Genomic DNA, 24,266 nt, shown 5'->3' on the forward strand with positions numbered 1-24,266 from the left:
TGCAAAAGTGCCAAGTTATTGTAAGACCTGAATGCACTAACCACCAGCAGTAGCAATTGCTTGTGCCACAACTTCCAGCTGAGGGGTTGTCTAAGCCCTTGTACACATGGTCGGACATTCCGATGGACAATGTCCGATCGGACCGTGTTGTCGGGTAATCCAACAGTGTGTGGGCTCCATCTGACTGTTTCCATCAGAGTATCCGACAGACCAAGTTTTCCAGCTGGGCTATAAAATTTTCCGACAACATGATCCGATCGGACTTTGTCCGATCACGTGTAGAGAATTCTAATTGGACAAAGTGCCACGCATGCTCAGATCAAATTCCTAGACCAAAACTATTGGCGACTAGCCTGAACGTAGTCCCGTCCTAACAAAATAACGTCATCACGTTAAGTACGATTGGATTTTCTGACAACTCTGTGTGTATGCAACAGTTTCGGACAAAATCTGTCGGACAAAATCCATTGGACAAAATCCGATGGATTTGGTTGTCGGAATGTCCGACCGTGTGCACAAGGGCTAAGAAGTGATTACTTGAATCCTGTTTCCTTTTTTCTACTGGCTTCTTAGGCTCCAGAATCTGGAAAGTCTTTAGTTTAGAAGGGCCCAGATGTGTTTATTTGTGACTGCCTTGGGTGGTGAAGGGGAGAATCTTTGGTGCTGGCATTTCCTCCTCTTCGCTGGTCGTCTGCTGGATGATTCTTATCTCTTGGTAATGTGGAAATGCTGATCTGGAAACAAATCTTCTTTCAGTAAATCTTCTACCACTTCCAGGTGCTGCTGTTCAATGGGGCAGTCTTCTTCCAAGCAACTTTCATGGCGGCAGCAGCAGTGTGTTGACAGGTGTAGTTCTTCTCCATCCAGCAGATAGCACTTTGCTGCCAATGGATGAGGTTGAGACCTAGGGGGATGATGCTCCCCTGTAGTCTCCTTAGGTGTCACAGGAAAGGCACCTGTCCAATTGAATGCTGAACTTCCAGTGACCTTCCGTGGATATCTTGGTTGAGGGCAGTGCAAATAAATAGCAGTGCCCTATTGGATTTGGCATGCATTTTGCAAGTGGTTAGTGTAGGGAGAGGAACCCTGTCTGGTGGGTACATAGTACTAGAGACAGAAAAAGCTTCCACTGCAAGGAAGGCAAGAGTAGGGGAACATCATTGTGGGCTGTAGTCCGCACCAATCTCCAGTACCGCTGCTGCCATTTGTTCCAGACCTGTTTTGAGCCGCCCCCTTGCCAGTTGCCTGTCAGTCTGCCGCCCCTCCACCAAATGCCACCCTGAAAAGTCCAACTCAGTCAGTGTTGAGCTCACTGTGCCTGAGGATACACCGCTGCACTAGATTGCACCCTCCCAGTTATCAGCATGCCCAGCTATACTGCTCGGCTATGCCTGTGCTTTAGTGTGGAGCAGTCACTTTACTGGTCCCTGAGATTTACTGAACCTGTTACTGAGAGTTCCTGAGCCTGTTTCTGAGTGTTACTGAACCTGTCACTGAGAACTACTGAACCTGCCACCACAAGGGATATTGCATTTGTGTAAGTTAAAACTGCTAGTGCTCATTTCTGTGCTCTGCTATTGTGTGTTTTTTAGTGGAATTGTATTCAACTAAATACAATACTGTGAACCTCCCTTGTACTCTAAGTATGCTACTTCTTTATGCAGTGTACCATACCACTGGCCCCATCCACAACCGCAGCATGGGAAATATAACCCAAGGTCTGGAGTACGTCAAGGCACCTTTTTGGCCACTATTCTCACACTGGAGGCGTCTTTGCGCCTCCAGAAAAACAAAAACACACCTGTGATCTCTTACATATTTTAGCCCAGCTATAGCACTGAGTTCACAGGTGGTGCTCTCCTGGCTCCTGCACGTATGGTGACTCCTCCCACCTATATATAGGGTCCCAAGGCCCTTCCAGAACATTCTGTCCTATCACCAGACCTGCCACAAGCCCCCAATGACCCTCAGGGGTTACAGAGGAGAAAAATAACCTGACACTTTCATGATCCCATGGGAGAGGGGGGCATAAAAGTATTCCCTCTCCCTTTAATTATTCCTTGGCTTTTGCAATGATTCCATTCACCTCCTCTAAGGCTCAGATAATGCATGTAGTATGTAAGTAATTGTTCTAAGTTTTGACAATGACCACCAAGATGATTAATGTATGTTGAAACTAAAGACGTTTGAAATGGGACTTTGCATTTTACATGGGTGACTATATTGCCTATATGCTTAGCTACTGCACTCACAGTACATGCATTATATGCCATGTAACAAAAATTGCAAATAAGTATACATTTTATTTAAAAAAAGAAATGTTTTTGTGATTATCTTGTTGCTCCAACAGAACTGCCATATGAAGTTTTGGTTTTAACAAGATAATAAACAACGTAGCTTGCAATTACTTCCCAACATTGTAACTAGCCCATATAGTAGATATGGGTTAACCCCCAAAAAAAACCTGTAAATATGCATGTCAGATGACAAAATTCTAATTGTAAGTGCTTTCTTCAAAATCTTACCAGCAACAAGGCTGTCAGACAAGGCTGTGTCCTGGCCTTTACAGTGTACCGAAAGTCTTATGATCCAGATAACACACACACACCTGATGCTGCACAATATTGCCTGCAGCCACTGTAAAACAACTGACATTAATCCCAGTTTCTGTGCTGTAGCTCACAGATTTAATTTCCTTATCCTCCTTTAAGCAACCCTTGGACTGTGTTGCCCGGACAGTAGAGGAGATCCCTTGATACTCAAAAATTTCAGACAAGTTGGAGGAGGAGAGATGCACTGTGCACATTTAATAAATAGCTAGTGCTGAGCCTTAGCCAAGTTTTTGGACATTAAAAGAAAAGAGAACACTTGCAACTCCATCCCAGTCTCCGAAGGATACAGCTTCCACTCCATCATCGCCCTGTATCCTGAACACCATGGGTATGTAGTCCTGTCCTCCTATTACCAGTGTGATAGCAGCTGTTAGAGAACACACCAGAGAAATAATGAATGCTGATTACTGGGTACATTGTATAGGAACGACAAGTGAAAACTGCTGTAATATACTGAGATCTCATCTAATACTAGCTGCTAAAAATTAGTTTTTTTGTTGTTGCATACAGTCTAATATTAAATCATGTTTATTAGAACCTGCGTTCTTGGACTTGGGTCGATGGCATCAATTTGACATCAGTTTGAGACAATTCAGAATTAATTGACAGATGCAGTTGACCTTCTTGACCAGCACTTGACCTGATTCAAGTGGGCCCATTCAAAGCCCATCAACACGGGCCCTTACAATAATTAACAATAATTATTTTGGTACAGAAAACTATTTATATATATATATATATATATATATATATATATATATATATATATATATATATATATATATATATATCCATTTGATACAAAGCCATTTATTGCTATTCAACACTGTGCCAAGTTAACTGTTAATTGCGCGCCCGTGCAACGTTGTACCAAAACAAAATGTATATAATTTATTTACCACATATAGAGGTTTCTGTTGGTGGTATTTATCACCACTGTTTCTTTTTTTTTTTTTTTGGGGGGGGGGGGTTCGATATAAATAAAAAAAAATGGAAAATTTGGGAAAAAAAAACAATATTATTTACTTTCTGCCATAAAACATATCCAATTAAGAAAAAAAGAAAATTGGCAAAAATGTATTATGCTACGTTTTTGATAAAAAAAAAAAAAAAAAAATCCCAATATGTGTGTATTGATTGGTTTGCATGAAAGTTATAGTGCCTACAAACTATGGTGTATACAGTGCTTTGAAAAAGTATTCATACCCCTTTAAATTTTCCACATTTTGTCATGTTGCAACCAAAAACATAAATGTATTTTATTGGGATTTTATGTGATAGACCAACACAAAGTGGTACATAATTGTGAAGTGGAAGTGAAATGATAAATGATTTTCACAATTTTTTACAAATAAATATGTGAAAAGTACATTTGTATTCAGCACCCCTGAGTCAATACTTTGTAGAACCACCTTTCACTTGCAATTACAGCTGCAAGTCTTTTTGGGGATGTCTCTACCAGCTTTGCACATCTAGAGAGTGACATTTTTGCTCATTCTTCTTTGCAAAATAGCTCAAACCCTGTCAGATTGGATGGAGAGTGTCTGTGAACAGCAATTTTCAAGTCTTGCCACAGATTCTCAATTGGATTTTGGTCTGTATTTTGACTGGGCCATTCTAACACATGAATATGCTTTTATCTAAAACATTCCATTGTACTCTGGCTGTATGTTTAGGGTCCTTGTCCTGCTGGAAGGTGAACCCCATTCTCAAGTCTTTTGTAGTCTCTAACAGGTTTTCTTCTAAGATTGTCCTGTATTTGGCTCCATCCATCTTCCCATCAACTCTGACCAGCTTCCCTGTGCCTGCTGAAGAAAATCCCCACAATATTATGCTGCCACCACCATGTTTCACGGTGGGGGTGGTCTGCTCAGGGTGATGTGCAGTGTTCGTTTTCTGCTGCACGTAGTGTTTTGCTTTTAGGCCAAAAAGTTCAATTTTGGTCTCATCACAAGAGCTCTGGGCTGTGATCACACTCAACCAATCCGCAGGTCCTGGCCATGAATCATTGACCAGGACTTGCTGACAGGCTCCTGCTGTCTACAATCACAGTGGGGGGTACGTAAGCACATGCCCCCTTAGACTCTGAAGAAGGCAGCAACATACGGCTATGTCACTTTGCTACAGCAGCTACTCGCCCACAGTACATCGCAGGCAGATGGAAAGTGTGTATGTGTGTGTATATATCTATGTGTGTATATGTATGTATGTGTGTGTGTGCATATGTATATATATATATATATATATATATATATATATATATATATATATACACACACACACACACACACACACACATACCAGACACTTTATAAGGTACACCTTGCTAGTACCGGGTTGGACCCCTTTTTGCCTTTAGAACTGACTTCATTTTTCGTGTCATAGATTCAACAAGGTGTTGGAAACATTCCTCAGAGATTTTGGTCCATATTGATATGATAGCATCACACAGTTGCTGCAGATTTGTCGGCTGCACGTCCAGGATGTGAATCTCCTGTTCCACCACATCCCAAAGGTGGATTGAGATCTGGTGACTGTGGGGGCCATTAGAGTACAGTTAACTCATTGTCATGTTCAAGAAACCAGTTTGAGATGATCTGAGCTTTGTGACATGGTGCATTATCCTGCTGGAAGTAGCCATCAGAAGATGGGTAGACAGTAGTCATAAAGGGATGGACATGGTCAGCAATACTCAGGTAGGCCGTGGCATTTAAACGATGCTCAATTGGCACTAAGGGGCCCAAAGTATGCCAAGAAAATATCCCCCACACCAATACACCACCACCACCAGCCTGAACCATTCATACAAGGAGGAGGGATCCATGTTTTCATGTTGTTTACGCCAAATTCTGACCCTACCATCTGAATTTCACAGCTGAAAATTGAGCCTCATCAGACTAGGCAATGTTTTTCCAATCTTCTATTGTCTAATTTTGGTGAGCCTGTGAGAATTGTAGTCTCAGTTTCTTGTTCTGACAGGAGGGGCACCCGGAGTGATCTTCCGCTGCTGTAGCCCATCTGTTTAAAGGTTTGATGTGTTGTGCATTCAGAGATGGTATTCTGCATAGCTTGGTTGTAATGAGTGGTTATTTGAGTTACTGTTGTCTTTCTATCATCTCAAACCAGTCTGCCCATTCCCCTCTGACCTCTCAACCAGGCATTTGTGTCCACACAACTGCTGCTCACTGGATATTTTCTCTTTTTCAGACCATTCTTTGTAAACCCTAGAGATGGTTGTGCATGAACATCCCAGTAGATCAGCAGTTTTTGAAATACTCAGACTAGCCCATCTGGCATCAACAACCATGTCACATTCAAAGTCACTTAAAAAATTTTTCCATGTGATTGGCTAATTAGTAATTTGTGTTACCGAGCAATTGAAAAGGTGTACCTAATAAAGTGGCCAGTGAGTGTATTTACAGTATATATAGTATTTAAATTGTTAAGTCTTTTTGTCTAAAACTGTTAAATGAACATGGTACCTTAACTAATAGACAAGCAAACGTTTGTGTGCAACAAAAATGAAGCATGATTATAAGTAACTGTTTTGCTACAAGACTATAAATATAAATTAATAACTCCTTGGAGCAGAAACCTTTCTTCTAACGACCTGGCCTAATGGTGCTTCATTGACAAGCTCCAATTATCCTGGTACAGAAGAGCACAACGAGTTGGCGCCATTGTTAATTTTCATGAATCACTATAAGCTAGACTCACATAAACCCTTCTTCCTTATGAATATATGGTGATTCCATATACAGTATATGGGTAGTGTAGGGCACCACCAGCTGGCAAAAAAAAAAATGTTTGCCCCTTGATAAACCAGAAGCCCAGTATGCATATACTGTATATGGGGTACTCAGCCAATGAACATGGCGCCAGCTCCTGATAGTTGACCGCTCTTAAGTGTCTATGATTGGCCTTCTTCATGTTAATAGTACAACAAAAAGTCATTAACCTCCCATCCCCGTAATCTTGGTGCACTAGGCCCCAGTCTCAAAAGCGTTTCCAAACAAATATGCGGCTGCTTTGCCTCCTAACAACTTTCCCTGATGTTTGTGAGACATAGCTGGAAACTGAATTATATATTTCAGAAATAAATTCAGTATATGGAGCAAGCAAAGAGTAATCTAAAGTCAAGTCTATTAGATTGTAAGCTCTTCTGAGCAGGGCCCTCTTAATCCTCTTGTATTGTATTGTATTGTAACTGTATTGTGTCCTTTTTATATTGTAAAGCGCTGCGTAAATTGCTGGCGCTATATAAATCCTGAATAATAATAATAATAATAAGTCCATAAAGGTTTGTCTCAAACATATAAAGGTGTCGGAACCAAATGGTTATGTAAAATAAATATAAATCAGTGAAAAGAATAAAATGAAAACTATTTCATTTATATAGCCCAGATATACAGTATCTCACAAAAGTGAGTACACCCCTCACATTTTTGGAAATATTTTATTATATCTTTTCATGTGACAACACTGAAGAAATTACATTTTGCTACAATGTAAAGTACAGCCATTAATGTCTAAACCGCTGGAAACAAAAGTGAGTACACCCCTAAGTGAAAATGTCCAAATTGGGCCCAATTAGCCATTTTCCATCCCCGGTGGCATGTGACTTGTTAGTGTTACAAGGTCTCAGGTGCGAATGGGGAGCAGGTGTGTTAAATTTGGTGTTATCACTCTCACTCTCTCCTACTGGTCACTGGAAGTTGAACATGGCACCTCATGGCAAAGAACTCTCTGAGGATCTGAAAAAAGAATTATTGCTACACGTAAAGATGGCCTAAGCTATAAAAAGATGGCCAAGACCCTGAAACTGAGCTGCAGCACGGTGGCCAAGACCATACAGCGGTTTAACAGGACAGGTTCCATTTAGAACAGGCCTCGCCATGGTCAACCAAAGAAGTTGAGTGCACACGCTCAAAGTCATATTCAGAGGTTGTCTTTGTGAAATAGAAATATGTGCGCTGCCAGCATTGCTGCAGAGGTTGAAGGGGTAGGGGGTCAGCATGTCAGTGCTCAGATCGTAGGCTGCACACTGCATCAAATTGGTCTGCATGGCTGCCATCCCAGGAGATGATGCACAAGAAAGCCCACAAACAGTTTGCTAAAAGACAAGCAGACTAAGGACAGGGATTACTGGAACCATCTCCTGTGGTCTGATGAAACCAAGATAAACTTATTTGGTTCAGATGGTGTCAAGCATGTGTGGCGGCAACCAGGTGAGGAGTACAAAGGCAAGTGTGTCTTGCCCACAGTCAAGCATGGTAGTGGGAGTGTCATGGCCTGGGGGCTGCATGAGTGCTGCCAACACTGGGGAGCTACAGTTCATTGAGGGAACCATGAATGCCAACATGTACTGTGACATACTGAAGCAGAGCATGATCCCCTCCCTTCGGAGACTGGGCCGCAGGGCAGTATTCCAACATGATAACGACCCCAAACACACCTCCAAGATGACAAATGCCTTGCTAAAGAAGCTGAGGGTAAAGGTGATGGACTGGCAAAGACTCCAGACCTAAACCCTATTGAGCATCTGTAGGGCATCCTCAAATGGAAGGTGGAGGAGCGCAAGGTCTCTAACATTCACTAGCTCTGTGTCATCATGGAGGAGTGGAAGAGGACTCCAGTGGCAACCTGTGAAGATCTGGTGAACTCCATGCCAAAGGGGGCTAGGGCAGTGCTGGAAAATAATGTTGGCCACACAAAATATTGAAACTTTGAGCCCAGTTTGGACATTTTCACTTAGGGAGTGTACTCACTTTTGTTGCCAGTGGTTTAGACATTAATGGCTGTGTGTTGAGTTATTTTGAGAGGACAGCAAATTTACACTGTTATACAAGCTGTACACTCACTACTTTACATTGTAAAAACGTGTCAATTCTTCAGTGTTGTGACATGAAAAGATATAATAAAATATTTACATAAATGCGAGGAGTGTACACTATATTACCAAAAGTATTGTGACACCTGCTTTTACATGCACATGAACATCCCAGTCTTAGTCTGTAGGGTTCAATATTGAGTTGTCCCACCCTTTTCAGCTATAACAGCTTCAAATGTTCTGGGAAGGCTGGCCACATGGTTTAGGAGTATGTTTATGGGAATGTTTGACCATTCTTACAGAAGCGCATATGTGAGGTCAGGCTCTGATGTTGGACAAGAAGGCCTAGCTCGCAGTCTCCGCTCTAATTCATTCCAAAGGTAGTCTATTGGGTTGAGGTCAGGACTCTGTGCAGGCCAGTCAAGTTCCTCCACCCCAAACTCGCTCATCCATGTTTTCATGGACCTTGCTTTGTGCACTGGTGCGCAGTCATGTTAGAACAGGAAGGGGCCATCCCCAAAATGTTCCCAAAAAGTTGGGAGCATAAAATTGTCTAAAATGTCTTGGTATGCTGATGCCTTAAGAGCTCCCTTCACTGGAACTAAGGGATCAAGCCCAACCCCTGAACAACAACCCCACACCATAATCCCCCCTCCACAAAATGATATGGGCCTGTGCACAATGCAATTTTCAAACATTCCCATTGACACACTCCTAAACCTTGTGGACAGCCTTCCCTGAAGAGTTGAAGCTGTTATAGCTGCAAAGGGTGGGCCAACCCATTATTGAACCCCACGGACTAAGACTGGGATGCCATTAAAGTTCATGTACGTGCAAAGGCAGGCGTCCCTTTATTCCAAACAATTTATCTTGGCTCCTACCTAAGACGGAACTTATAATATGATGTCCCTTCCATACAGAGACACACTAAGACCCATGCTGGGTGAGCGCCAATAAACTGACATTATATTTTTACAGTGCGGTAGGAAACCAGACAAGCACCAGGAGATTATAGAGTCTATATATATATATATATATATATATATATATATATATATATATATATATATATGCAGCTTCCATAGTGGGATTTAGAATTGAGATCTAATGCTGCAAGGCCTGCTAGCTACTCTCAGATCAAAGACACATCTTGCCTATGGTCTGTTACTCTCTACATACACTAACACTGTAAAATTACCACTATTATTGCTTATTTTAGAAATGGGTTTTATTGCCATTAGTGACAGAATGAAGATTAGATAAACAGAGCAACTATGCTCATAAACAATCTGCAATCTGCTTAAAATGTGTTTACTGCACATAATTGAAACTCAAAGTACATTTGATTAGACTTCTAAAAGATAACACAGCTGTGATGGATAGGGAGAGTGCAGGTAAAGTGCTCACTTATGAGTGATGTGATCTCCATCTTGTGAAACTGACCAGAGATAAATGTTTTGAATTTCATTGCAATGTACCCAATCTACAGTGCTCTTTTCATTCATCACTTCTCTAATCACTTCTACATTTCCAATTTACATATCTACCGTCCACATTCCAGTTTTAGGGTTCATGTACATGGATATACGGTATATATATATGCCTAGCATAAATTTCCTAGTGCTTCCCTGTGCCCAGGGAGCCAGAGGTGCCACATACAGCCTGCCATGCATGCGAATAGCTATATGCAGACGTACTCTTGTAAACCCTGATGCTTTTTTGCATCAGTGTTGACCTACATATGAACATCTTATGTATTTCCCAAAACTTCCCTGATCATGAAATGCATTGGATTGCAAATTCATGGGTAAACACTGATGAAAATGTAGGTGTTTACATGAATGTGGCCTTGTAAAGCCATTTACTTGTCTGGCAGCATGTGGCATCTGTAGCTCCCTAGGCACAGGAAATATAAGCTAGGCATATAAATCGCCTATGCACCCCCCTCTTCCCACCCACACCCCCCCTTCTTTTTTTTTGTAGCTGACCTGACTTTCAACCAACTGTGGCCCAAGAAATAAAAGTCACTAACACAGAAAAAGACCATGTTACATAGGGTATGTGCAGAGATAAACCTGTGACCTCAAAATTGTTATCTGTTTTGTATTCCTATAGCTTCTGTAAGCACTGTATTTGAAAATGCAATATTGACCTCCTTATGTATTCCGTATATATGTTAATGGAAAAAAAATGCCTATGCACTGATCAGCATATTGTAATATGACCACCCACCAAAACATTATGACCAACCACCCAATATTGAGTAGGTCCCCCATTTGCTGCCGAAACAGCCCTAACTCATTGATGCATGGTCTTCACTGGATCTCTGAAGGCATGCTGTGGTATCTGGCACCAAGCTATCACTAGCAGATCTGTTAAGCCTCCACCAGCTTACCTTTTTCCTACAGTGCAACTTGGTGCCATTTCTTCTTTCCGCAGGTAAGCAACGCACACTTATCTGGTCATCCACACAATGTAAAAGAAAATGGGATTCGTCAGACCAGGCAACCTTCTTCCATTGCTCTGTGATCCAGTTTTGATGTTCAGGTGCCCATTGTAGACACTTTTGGCTGTGGACACAGGTCAGCATGGGCACCCAGATCTGTCTGCAGCTGTGGACACAGGTCAGCATGGGCACCCAGATCTGTCTGCAGCTGTGGACACAGGTCAGCATGGGCACCCTAATCTGTCTGCAGCTACACAGCCACATACACAGATACACAACAAACTGCAATGCACTGTGTGTTCTGACACCTTTCTATCGGAACCAGCATTAACGTTTTCAGCAATTTGAGTTACAGTAGCTCTTTTACTGGATCAGACTACATGGGCCAGCCTTCTATCCCCATGTGCATCACAGCAGTTGAAACTCCCAATTTTAATGGTGATAACCTGTGCTATAATCTTTGTAAATGGACTTTTACATTAATAAGGGTTGATAAACTAACACTGACAGTGCTATAACAGACTAGTACTGGTAAAATACCAATACTTACAGAGCTGACTAAATAAAGTGTGTTATGCATGTTTCTGATCAGAGAGGTATGAGGTAGATAAGACATGGTATCCAAGAAAAAACACTATACCAGTTTTGTGAATTGAGCACATTGAATTGAAGTAGAGATTTGTAGATTAGCAACTAGAGGGAGCAGTAAAGCAAAGTATACACACTCAGTCTTTTTCGTTAAGCCAATATACAGCTCATTGCATCAACACGAATGATCTGTGTACAGGGATCTTCCCTGCTGCAGTGGCATATGTCCATAAAAGGTGCAGGAGCGCCGCCCCCTCTCTCCTGTCACCTCTCTCTCACAATAGTTAGATTCATGCATTGCAATCTAAGCCATGGGCTCTAATAGGCATCCAAAATGGTAAACAGCGGGCACAATGCTGTGCGTTCGCTGTTTACTCAGTGTTGTGTTAGGAAAGCAAATAAATCGCTTTCCTAACACTGACCTGCCTCTCAGCCAATCGGTTGCTCGGGTCTAGTTACCTGTCACCTGATTGGCTGAAACAACATGCGCTGTGATTGGACGCCTGATAGAGAGGACCGGAGACATCGAGGAGCGTGGACGTGGATGACACCACCGTGACCCGCTCCAAGAGCGGTAAGTCCCAACTCCCGGGTGATGCTCACTGGTAGCATTTGATGGGGCGCAGTAGCGGCAATTGATGGGCACACTGGCAACATTTGATGGGGTACAGTAGCGGCAACTGATGGGCACACTGACAGCAATTGATGGGGCACAGTAGCGGCAATTGATGGGCACAGTGGCAGCAATTGATGGGCACACTGGCAGCAATTAATGGGTACAGTGGCTGCGTTTGGTGGGCACAGTGGCTGCATTTGATGGGCACCGGCAGCCTTGGCTGCAATTGATGGGTTTTTTTTTAGTTTGTTTGCGCCCCCCCCCCCCAAAGATTTTGAGCACCAGCCGCCACTGCCCTGCTGCACTATTGTATTTTGATTCCCTCCTATCACCATACACAGATCAGCACTTGCAGCCATTGTACGACAGAAGGCAGTCATGAACAGACAGCAGTACACACAGACAGAAAGTCGGCTGGTCTTGCTGAACCGGATGGTTTTCCATCCATGTATACCCTGCTTAAGTGGCCCAAAGGAACTACTATATCCGTCAACAACCAATGGCATAAAATATCAAACACATCAAAGTACATTGGTTTCAACAAGTCAGCCAACTCTTGCATTGGGAGAATTGTAAGAAGGTGTAATAAGCACAACTTTGGTAAAGGACTGCAAAGCAGAAGACAGAGCTGGAGCATGTAATGAGAAAATGAGTCTCCCCCATTATATAATTACAAACAATAGTTTTTAAAAAGTTTATCCCATGTCAGTAAGATTATTTACATCTAGATGGATTTAAATGTATATCCAAAAGAAAAGACTAACTATTCCCTTTGCTAACTCATCTCACCCCCCCATTTGGTGATGCTCTTTCACATGTTCTGAGCTTGCAATTTTTTAGAGAAATTTTTTTTCCCATTTTGTCAGCCTCTGATGTAGCTATGGATTTCATAACAGAATTAACTATAACGTACCTTTTTTTAAATACAATTTTGTTTATTGGTATTTTCCAAATTCGAGACAGAAAGACAACATAACAAGACACAGAGAAGGTTAGATACATTCCCATACAGCTATGATCATTCAAAGTCACATAAAGTAATATTACTTGGATATAGTCCATAAAGTACGTTTTTTCAATGAGAGTAGATGAAAAAGGAGTCCATGAAGTTAGAACCATGGAACAGTTATTAATAAACTAATTGCGTGTCTATAGAGATTGAGTAATCAAACCAGCAGACTAGATACAGTCAAATTTTCACATGGTGTTTTGCAGATAGTGTGTTCTTCATATGGTATACACTTTTTTAGTTTTTGTGAATATTCTTCTATAGTGGGGGAGCAAAAGGAGTCAGAGTGTAGCCCAATTCTAGAAAGGAATTCTGGTGAACAGATTGTTCTATGCTAGTTAAAAAGCTGTGTCCGGCTGTGCAAGGGAATTAGAAATATGAATTGGAAGACATGTAGAATATCCTTCCAGGTTAAGAACAATGTACTTAAACCATAAATATCCATTCACCTATATAATGGAGGTATTTTGCATTTGTAAGATATTAGGAAATAAAATCAGGCCAGGGCTCACTAAGAGAGGCTCGAGTGGTTGTCACCACTCATCTCTTCCCTTATTATTTAACAGGGAAGCTTGTGTGTAAGTTATAAGTTAATATTAATGATTACAACCTATTTTTAAAAGAAGAATAAAGGGTTCAGTTTGTGCCAGCTGATATTAAAATCATTGATTTCATAATTAGCCAGATTTGAACCAGAAGTTAACCAGGTAACCAGTGTATGTTTGTGTAGCAAAGTCCTCAGGGTTCCTGAGGCCTAATGATGACCTCCAGAGTTAGGGACAGCTGACATCCTTTTATGTAGAGTGGGTTGCAAGGCATGGTGGGTGTAAGGCAAGATGAAATGGTGGGCGTCAGACAATTTTAGAATGCAAAGAGATTTATTGTCTCTTGAACAGAAATGGTTAAGGCCAGGACACCCTTAAGTAGATGCAGTGATAACCAGCAGACTCTGAGACTTCTATAGAAAAACAACTATACAGATGAAGGTTTCCAGCCAGACACCACTTCTGTATGGGAAGAACTGCTGTCTCCTATGGCAACAATCTTGTAGTAGTTACTAACGGCAGTTATATTCAACTATCTGCAACACGAACAGTTCTCCACTTACTCCATAATCACTCATTGTGGATCTTCACTCAATGAACTCCCAGTCTTTCACTAGACTTCAGATCCAATAGCCACTGGATCCCCTCAGCTCTATTGACTTCTAGCACTCAGTATCTTCCCCAAGCGTATCTTCCTGCTGGATCCCTGGCTTGACACTAACAGATACTCTACAAACGTCACCCCTGCTGATAGGCTAGGTCACTGGCTTGGCACTCACTGATGCTTCACAAGCGTCAACTCTGCTGTCCCTCTGGGTCCCTGACTTGACACTTGCTGAGGTTTTCCCACTTCTTCACCATCCCCGGGTGGTGAGAAGTCTGCTCTGGTACTGACCTAAGCTTACTCACAGTGGTCTCCAGGAACAAGGTGAATGGTCTCTAAGTGGCGACAGCTTCCCCTTCTACTGACCATGGTTCCCCCGTCTGGCTGAACCGCTACTTCTTGTTGGACTACAAACCTGCAGTCCCAACCCTGTGCTGCTCTCCTGCTTCTGGATAGGCCCTCAGACAGCCTAGCAGTAGGGTTGCCACCTTTTCTTTAAGTCAAACCCAAACACTTTAGCAGTGCACAGCAATTAAGTTTTTTTTTTTACAGCATATACTATGCAGTACATATATTTTGTGATTAAATAACATATATAATCATATGAAGTTAATCACAGGAGTCCCCTCTTACATCAGAGTCCACAGAGTTCCCCTTTTAAACCTGAGTCCACAGACTTCCACTTTTAAACCTGAATCCGCAGAGTTCCTCTTTTACATCTGAACTTGCAGAGTTTCCTTACACTGTAAGAAGGGACTCTGCAGACTCTGATGTAAGAGAAAACTATGGGGACTCACGGGATTGACTTAAGGGATGCTCTGGAAACCCTGATTTAAGGGGGAACACTGAGAACACATTACACTCTTGGCTTAGACAACTACAGACAGCAAACCTGCTGAGAAGCCAGAGTCTGGTCTGAATAATGTGTCCAGGTTTCAGGTGGTCTGAAACCCGGACACATGATTCAAAACCTGAACTATCCGGGTGAATCCTGGACAGGTGGCAACCCTACCTAGCAGCCAGATGCCCCCAGGATAGGCCTCAGGCTTCCAGCCCAGCAGCCCAGGGCAGTACAACACACGTCCACCCAGACAGCTGTCCAGGTGGCACAGAACCCCAATCACCTGACTCCACCCAAATAAATAGGCTCTCCGAGCAGGCCAAGGGACCTAAAGAAACCCCTGCCAATTGGCTGAGACACCCCATTCATTCATCCATAACCTGTCCTTGTTATGCCCTTGTCTTATCTAATGTCATCAGCTATCATGCCACCTAGTGACAGAAGAGAGAAGTGCAGCAATTCCAGAATTAGGGGGAAATCAATTGATCTCCTAACAATTGGCCAAGGCAACTGTCGCCTGGCAACTAAATTTGATAGCAACCCTGCCCAAACTTCAGGGAGCTACTTTTGTATATACAGGCATACCCCACTTTTAAGTACACAATGGGGTTTATTTACTAAAGCTGGAAAGTGCAAAATCAGGCTCACTTTTGCATAGAAACCAATGAGCTTCTAATCCCAGCTTGTTCAATTAAGCTTTTGTAATAAAACCTGGAAGCTCATTGGTTTCTATGCAGAACTGAGCCTGAATTTGCACTTTCCAGCTTTAGTAAATAAACCCCATTGTGTACTTAAAAGGGAGGTATGCCTGTAGTCCATTTTTTCAGTCCTATGTGGAATATCCTTGCGTTTTAATGCATTGCCTGCTCTGACACTGTCCCTTAAAAAAATATTGATTGATACACAAGCTCCTTTGAATGTATTTATGTATGTATTTTTGTGTGACAGTTTTTTCAGGTACTTGTCTTCAGCAGTCCTATGCTTTATGTCAACTCTTTAATGGAGAATTATGGCTTTACACAGTAGTAACCATCTAGAATATCAGTATTAGAATGTCTTTACCTGAGGTCAGATTAAATATGAGCAATTCTGTGCTATGGTTGGATGTGGATACATTTTGTCATCAGACCTACTTACAATATGACTTCCTACTCACACCCCAAAAACCAAAATCAGTGGTCAAGAGAAGATTCTACTTGTTCTCTCTGTCAAGCATTTGCATTAATAAGGGTCGTTTTTACAGCATGCCTTGTGGGTCTCACCCAAGGGCATTACACTTGGTGGCATAACCAGCTGTCTAATAATTTTGGAACAGAGGCAAACCACCATGAATGTTAATTACATACAGGACATGCCTGTATCACATGATTTATACCAATAGACCAACCTCCAGAGCATCAAATAAGATCAAAGCATATATGCAGCCAGCATATAACTCTGGATGGGAAAGTAGATGTGTTTATCCTCCAGACATTGTGGCTACAGCTCTCCAGCCAGACATAGTCTCGTGGTCCACAACAACCAAACTGGCATACCTTGTGAAATTTACAGTGCCATGGGAAGATGGTCTTGAAAAAGCATATAAAAGAAAAAGACCTAGAACTCAGAAGTGTCAACTGAAGCTTCCTGTAGAACTGGGATGCAAGGGGTTTGCCAAGCAACTTATTGAGGAAGATGAGATGAAATGGTCACTCCCTTCAACATGCAATGAAGTCCCTATCATATTTAGCAGATTGGATTTTGAATTGAAAAGGGAGACAAAAACCGTGCTGAAAGATGAAACGGGGAATGGAACTGAGGGAAGTGTACCTGAGATGCCTGGTATTACCACTAAGCCCTCTGAACATCATGTAGTGAGCTTGGTTGTCAATAAAAAGCAAAGGAGGAAGGTGCCCACCTTATGAATCTGATAGCGTACCTATCCTCCGCCTTTCCACCACAGCAATCCCAAAGTCAAGAGTACTATAAAGATTGAAACATCAAGTTCTTTTAGCGGTTTAGTTCAGATCGTACTATACCACCTGCTCCTAGAGTTCTTGAAAAATATTAACTGACTCTTTGTCATCATACTGGAACTTAGAAGGTAACAATGAGACTCCTCTATTAATCTGTATGCACTAACTGGATACCATGTAACTGTACTTCATCAATGATTGAGCACTGTTTGCTCCAATAATGCTACATATGCATCTGTGTACCTGTTTGTTTGTTTATTTGTATGTAAACAAAATACAAAATTATACCTTTGAAAAAAAAAAATTTTTTAGCTCTATGGTCCTTTCTATGCAAGTCAGCCGCATCCTTAGAAAAGGTACAGTGCTGTAATGCTGGGCCTTTGTCTTGAACCACAGCATCACTCAAAAAGATAGCAGAGCATTTGATATTCCGCTTCCAAAACTACTGATCCATAAAATTCGTTGCTTTTACCAGGTTTCTAGTGGTTTTTAGATAGCAAAGGGAAAAAGGGGAAAAATGCCTTTAACATATAGATTGAAGAGGATTCTAAGATCCCATTTCAAATTTGATCCAAACTTAAGGTTTTTATTGATGTTTTATCCCATCAATAAAGACATGGAGTTATGTGTGCGCGTGCGTGTGTAAGGGGGGGGGGGGGGGTACCTGTTTCTTAGCATTCTCTAGGAAATCTTTCCTCACTTCCTGAGGTGCCATTGGAGAAAACCCTGTACCATGTATGTAGACAGCAATAAAAAGCTGTCAGAGGTTCTAACCCTTCCTCAATCCCTCTCCCTTACCCCACCTCCCCCCCATAAACAGTCATAACCTCATTCATAATGTACTCTTATTAATGGCAGCTAATAGAGTTCTCTTAGTAATAGTTATATTTATAATCTGAAAATATTTCATATCATGCTCATACACGTTTACAACAAATACGTAAAGGGTAACTCTAATTTTGTGGTGAAAAAAATAGCAAATAAATAAAAAATAATATAGTGTGTACACAATTGCGATACAAATCATATTGTAATTGAATGTTATTAAATATTTCCTTTCCTTTTCAATCTGGCCTTTTCAACATGGCTACCTGGATGTATACTGACCAACCCCCATAAATTTCCTGCTTCTGTGATTGGCTCACCAATTTTCCCAGAAGTCTACCTAAGATATAAGTCAGATTTCAGGCATCCCCTGCAACAAAAATGTCATTTTTGGTGAGCTATTACCAGTCTTAAGGGATGCAGGCCCAGCAGCTTACTCCAATAGTGCTCTGCAGCTGGCACAGCTGACTGATAATTATGAGGCCCAGAGGCACACAGTGATTTCTTCAGAATAATAAAAAGGTAGGAATCGGCAACAAAGGTTGTTATAATCCTTGCATGTACATAGATCACCCAGAGGGGAATGTTTTTTTCTCAACAAAAGTGGAGTTACGCTTTAATGTTAGAAGATATGCACATATGGCTGATTTTACTTTTTTATAACCAATCTTCTTTTTCCTACACAGGGAAGGGTGAAAAATCTGCGGTAAGTACTTTACCAATCATCATCTTTACCAAACACCAAATGTAATTCAGATTGCTTAATTCAGGGCTGAAACACACTTTTGCGATAAGGTGCATTGTAGTCATGGGCACATCAATGCACATGTTACCATATTGTATGGTCATTTTGAATAGCACTCCAATGCACTAAGGCAACACAGCTTGGATGCACATGTATTGTAGTGCACCACAATGCACAGTAATATACTAATGTGTTGCAAAAATGGTTGCATGTCCATTTTTTGATCTGTTTCTGTGCGCTTAATACAAAGTACATTAACAAAGAAGTGTTAATGGGCCCTCAAACAGACATAAATTCAACTTACTGAATTTGTAAACTGTTTTAATAAATATAAGTTACTGTTTAGAGACTGTAAAGGCAAAGTGTGTCGTACATTATAATTATTAATGGGGGTCTGAAATACTGATTATCTGACACTTTATTGTTCATCAACATTCACAACATGATTATGCTATAATATTCTGACAGTTAACATTGAAATCAGGTTTTAAAGATGTTATTAGACAATAGATAAACTTTCTTTCTTTTGCTCCAGCTGAGTTGCTTTGGCTATCCAATAAGTATCTTCTTTATTGTCGTCAATGAATTCTGCGAACGATTCTCCTACTATGGAATGCGAGGTATGTTATTTCATATCATCAGACAAATTCATTCTTTTATTTTGCACTGTATATATGTTGGCTTTAAGCATAGCTAGAGAATTCTGGAAATCAGCAGAGGCTAAGATGTTGAAAGAAAGGATATTTAGCAGTACACGGTTTATCTCAGAATCATTTGTATCTTGTCAGAATGGGCCAATAAAGGAAACCAAGTCATAATGGCAGATGTTGACAGGTGTTCACTCACCTCATATTTACCAGTAAGTTGTACTGAAACCATTCAGGACAAAGTAACAAGTGCACATAATATATAACCTACAACCTTCTGAGATTAGAAAGAGGGTCAGCTTTTAGAACAAAGTATTTAGGCAAAGGTCAGGCATGTGGCTCATAAATAATTAATATGTTTCCTTTATATTGTTTTTGTTTAAAATGCAATTGCACTGTTTGAATGAAAAGTTTAGCATTGAGAGCTATGCCGAATAGCTTTAGTTCGCCCCCAGTTTTTAAAATTGCCTTCTGTTCATGCCCTTACCAGCCTGTTTGCCCGATAGTGGTAAATGGAAATACCTGGTAGTTCTGAGTATGGGGGAGCATTTCCTATCCTCACTTGATATAGCACTGGGTACCTGAGAAGCCATTTGCCAGGTCCTGTTTTATACCAAGCCGTTTTATGGCTGGTAAGGTAAGTTCCGTATATAGAGTGTGAGGAGGGGGCTTTATATGAGCTGACACTTTGACAAAAAGTACAGGTTCCCTTCAAAGATAGTTAGGTAAAATCAATAAAATGCATAGTTCATATTGATGTGATCACTCAACTTTTATATCTTACTTGCAGCGGTGCTTGTGCTTTATTTTAAATACTTTCTACAATGGGACAATAACCTCGCCACTGTGGTTTACCATACCTTTGTTGCTGTGTGCTACCTGACCCCTATTCTTGGTGCTATCGTTGCTGACTCTTGGTTGGGAAAATTCAAGTAAGTGCTTATATATGACATGGATTTTCTCAATTCACTATATTTATTTTACCTAAATGGATTAGTTATATTTTTAAGCTTTATTTTTTCATTAGAAAAATACAAAATGTTAAGCCTTCATTTCATAGTTTATGAATCTATTACTGTATGAATATTAAACAGGTCATAATATATGAATCTTTTCATTTATGGATATGTGTTCTTTACATATAGGACCATCATCTACCTGTCCATTGTTTACGCTATAGGCCAGGTTGTTATGTCTGTAAGTGCCATTCATGATCTAACTGATGGGAACAGAGATGGAACACCAGACAACATAAGTATTCACGTGTAAGTTATTTGACCCTACAGGCATATAAATCTTGTTAATATTGCTAGTCGTGTCTATATTATTTTCAGTGTGCTGAAGAAAAGTGCATAGTTTTTTTTTTCATTTTTGGTTTGGCCTAAGGCCTATATTTTAGGCTGAACAAATGAGCAAGTTATATCATCAAGTGAGACATAGATAACAAAATAATGGGCTTGCATAAGTTTACAACAAAATACAGTAATAAAATACACATATTGCTTCTTTGTACATTGCAGGAAACAGGTTGTTAACCATGTGGATTGCACCATTCATTTATATTAGACTTATTTTGGTCCACTGCACTGTGTACCATAGGTACATGCTCTTAGAGTTAGTTTAGCCTAAAGTAGAAGAAAGTGAACTTTCAAAGCTCCATGTCCATATTTCTCAATCAAAGGCAATGAGTGATAAATTAAAAGAGCACAAAAGAATATTCAGTTAGACATCTAGGAAGCCTTGCTAACCACCGTGCCTTTTATTTGATACAACCAAACATGATTTTATCAGGATGAGGTTCACATTTTTTTATGTATTATTTTAATGCATTGGAGGACAAGTTGGTCTAACCATGTATTGTCCTAAACCTAATAGGCCACAGGGTACTGTGATAAGTTTGCAAAGCGTGAAAGCATTTTCTATTCTATGTACATTACCAGGACAGAAAAATATTACGCAATGCATGTGGTATTTATACAAGAAAAATTTATGAGCGTATTGTTCAACTGGTCTAAAGAATTACATTTTGTATTTCTGTAGTGCATTATCAATGATTGGCCTCATCCTGATTGCTTTTGGCACTGGAGGAATTAAGCCCTGCGTGGCAGCCTTTGGAGGAGACCAGTTTGACGAAAGCCAAGTATGTGAACACTGTTGAAAAATTAATTTGAATTCCTTCTGTATATTCTAAATCAAATAGAACCCTGTATTCATGTTTTCATGGGATTATGCAAATATTGTAAATGGCTGGAAAGGTGAAATTATTGAGGTTAACAAGAGACATGCTGGTGTTCCCTAGAATTAATTAATTTTGATGTGTTGGTATGATGTAAATGTACATGACCATAGGTAATTTTTTTTTCCTAGTGGGAGTTCAGCCTTGGGCTCCCAGAGGAGCACAATTGGGCAGTTTACTTACCAGGCCATGGCAAGCTGCAGCTATGGCAGAAATATGCTAACAGTGTGAGGGGCTTAAAACGCGAGCCTACGCACTGTTTACACAGTAACGTACTGTATGCTATAGTCCTTGTACCCAAATAGTTCAGTAGTTTATATCAGAAATGTATCTCCTCCTAAATAGCCCATCCATGTGGGCTATTTCTTTTCTCTCTGTGGTCTCCCAGCAATGGCTGCTATCTGCCATGGGTCCTGCCAATAAAGAAGCCATCAGCCAGGATGCTTTGAGGGTGGGGGGGGGGGGGTTATATATATTACACATATTCCCTCCCCTCTTCCCTTATCTACTTCCCTGTAAATGGAACAAAGAGCAAATTGTTGGTCATTCTTTCTGCTTAATGCACATGGGGCTGCAAGGCAGGTGGAGATTATATAAACTAGTAAAGAGATCCTTTAGACCCCTTTTTAGTGCAGTTCAGAAGTCTGTGCCATGGGAATAAATTCAATTTCACTTTTAATTTACATTTCTCTCTTTGATATCAGTGAAAGCTTCTTGTTTCACTGCCTACACATGATCAGAGCCTCTCTTGCCACTGAGGCAAGAACGCCATCTCAATGATATGCTAGGTAAAGGTTTACCTCCCTTCCTGAGTGGCTTCACAAGAAGGGAGATATATCCTGTTGTGTGCAGAGAGACTGGTATCAGAATGCACCAGATTTATGAAACTCTCAAAGGTAAAAAAAAAAGTATAGAAATACTATTTACATATAATGCATTTTTCTTCATATCTAACACACTTAACAAGATACGTTTCTTTTGGCAGGATAAGCAGAGAAGTCGCTTCTTCTCCATCTTCTATTTGTCAATTAATGCTGGAAGTCTTTTGTCAACCATTATAACGCCTATTCTCAGAGGTATATTCATGAATCTTTAGCATACAGAGTTTTAATCTCAGCTAGTAATTGCCATAGGCAGAAAACGATGTTAAAAATAGACACAAAATGGATGTACAAATAATATAAACTGTGTAGAAGAAAGGGTTCCTTAGGACAAAATACACAATATGATGATATGGGACAGTACACATCTATACAACCAAATGTTCACTGAGTAATTGCATATAACAAATACTACACATGTAGAAAGACAAAATATTTTATAAATGTTCTATACTTAAAAAAATGTTAGAAATGGGAGATGGACAGAACCCCTGAATCTCTAAACCAAGCTTCCTGAAAGCAAACCTATAGTGACTTAAAGTGGAAGTAAACCCTTCTATCGTTTTCAGTCAAGGAAGCTGCCATCTTGGCCTCTAATGATTCTTCAACTGCAATAATTCTGCACATGTGATCAGTTATGACACCAGCCATTGGATGGTTTGAAAGTTTGGTTGAGAGCACAACCAATGTGAAAGTTAGCATTTTCGGCATGCCAGGAATGTAAGTGTTTTTTGAAACTGGGTTTACTACCACTTTAAATTCTACTAAACTTCTGCATGCATTAGAGGCACATCCTAATGCAACCAAGGCCACTCTGTTATGCATGTTCTGTGCAGAATTTAAGATCTGGCCTATGCATATTGGTTAGTAAAATTTCTGGGTTGCCTCACTGGATAACAAGAGGGTGCAGGTGTCAGGAAGGAGTGGAACACACCTGCACCTTTCCTAGCACTGGAAAGAGACCACCCAGTTGTGTAGGCTTTTGAGTGGGACAGTTAACAACAGTTTGAAATATTTTGAGAAAAATGAAATTAGTATTTCATCTATGTTTTATGCATCATGTTAACTTAACTTTATTTATTTGAAGGGTACGTTCACCTTTGTACACTTTTTTTTTTCTAAATTCCATCTCCCCTATGCACTACATTCATGTACTATATTTGCAAAAATATCAAAGCTTTCCATTAAGTCTACAGTCACTTACTTTTCTTGTCCTAATCCACTTCTCCAGACGATTCCATTAGTAATGTCTTTCTTCCTAATCAGACTTTAGGTCATGACACAGGAAGGAGTTGACCAGCTCTGATATGAATGGAGCCTCATTGTTCTTGTGATACCGCACCAATTTCACTTTCAGGCCCCATTCACATCTAGCATAGTGGTAGCGCACATTTTGTAGCTAGTTTTTTCCTGTGACACGCATAAGGCAGCCTGTTGATTTCAATTGGCTGCACTACATGTGGTTAATGGGACATTTTGGCATTTTGGCGTCTTGTTTGTTGTGTGCTTTTTACTGTGCATTTTGCCCCTCATTTTTTCACATGGCAAAATGTGTGTTTGCTTCTGTGTTTGGTGTACCGTTAACAATTAATGGCACTGAAAGCGCAACTAGTAATTTTAGGTGTATAAACATGGCCATACACTATGCAATATGATTATATATTGTGTAATTAGTGAGAAGGGTGATCACTGATTGATTGCATTTCATTTAAAAAATATGCAGCTGGGAATGGGTGGGTGGATGATGCAGGGTGTGTGCTAACGAGATCAGTTGGTCAACTCCTTCCTGTGTCATGACCTAAAGTCTGATCAGGAAGAAAGACATTACAAATGGAAACGCCTGGAAACATGGATTAGAACAAGAAAAGTAATTGACTGTAGATTTT

The 24,266-nt window shown here is 40.6% G+C and overlaps 1 protein-coding gene across 1 annotated transcript in view; it reads left to right on the top strand.

Moving 5' to 3' along the window:
• The first annotated feature begins 2,643 nt into the window (after window positions 1–2,643).
• The window catches only part of SLC15A1 (solute carrier family 15 member 1), a 90,867-nt gene continuing 69,244 nt past the window's right edge, over window positions 2,644–24,266 (top strand). Inside the window, exons 1-7 of the mRNA XM_077482990.1 lie at window positions 2,644–2,940; window positions 18,558–18,577; window positions 19,152–19,236; window positions 20,054–20,195; window positions 20,409–20,528; window positions 21,304–21,403; window positions 22,485–22,575. Coding sequence (XP_077339116.1) covers window positions 2,937–2,940; window positions 18,558–18,577; window positions 19,152–19,236; window positions 20,054–20,195; window positions 20,409–20,528; window positions 21,304–21,403; window positions 22,485–22,575 — 562 coding nt within the window. The 5' untranslated portion in view covers window positions 2,644–2,936. The remainder of the gene's footprint in view (window positions 2,941–18,557; window positions 18,578–19,151; window positions 19,237–20,053; window positions 20,196–20,408; window positions 20,529–21,303; window positions 21,404–22,484; window positions 22,576–24,266) is intronic.

Source organism: Lithobates pipiens, unplaced genomic scaffold (assembly GCF_037356315.1).
Source record: "Lithobates pipiens isolate NorthernLeopardFrog02 unplaced genomic scaffold, aLitPip1_a1.2 Scaffold_16, whole genome shotgun sequence".
NCBI lineage: Eukaryota > Metazoa > Chordata > Amphibia > Anura > Ranidae > Lithobates > Lithobates pipiens.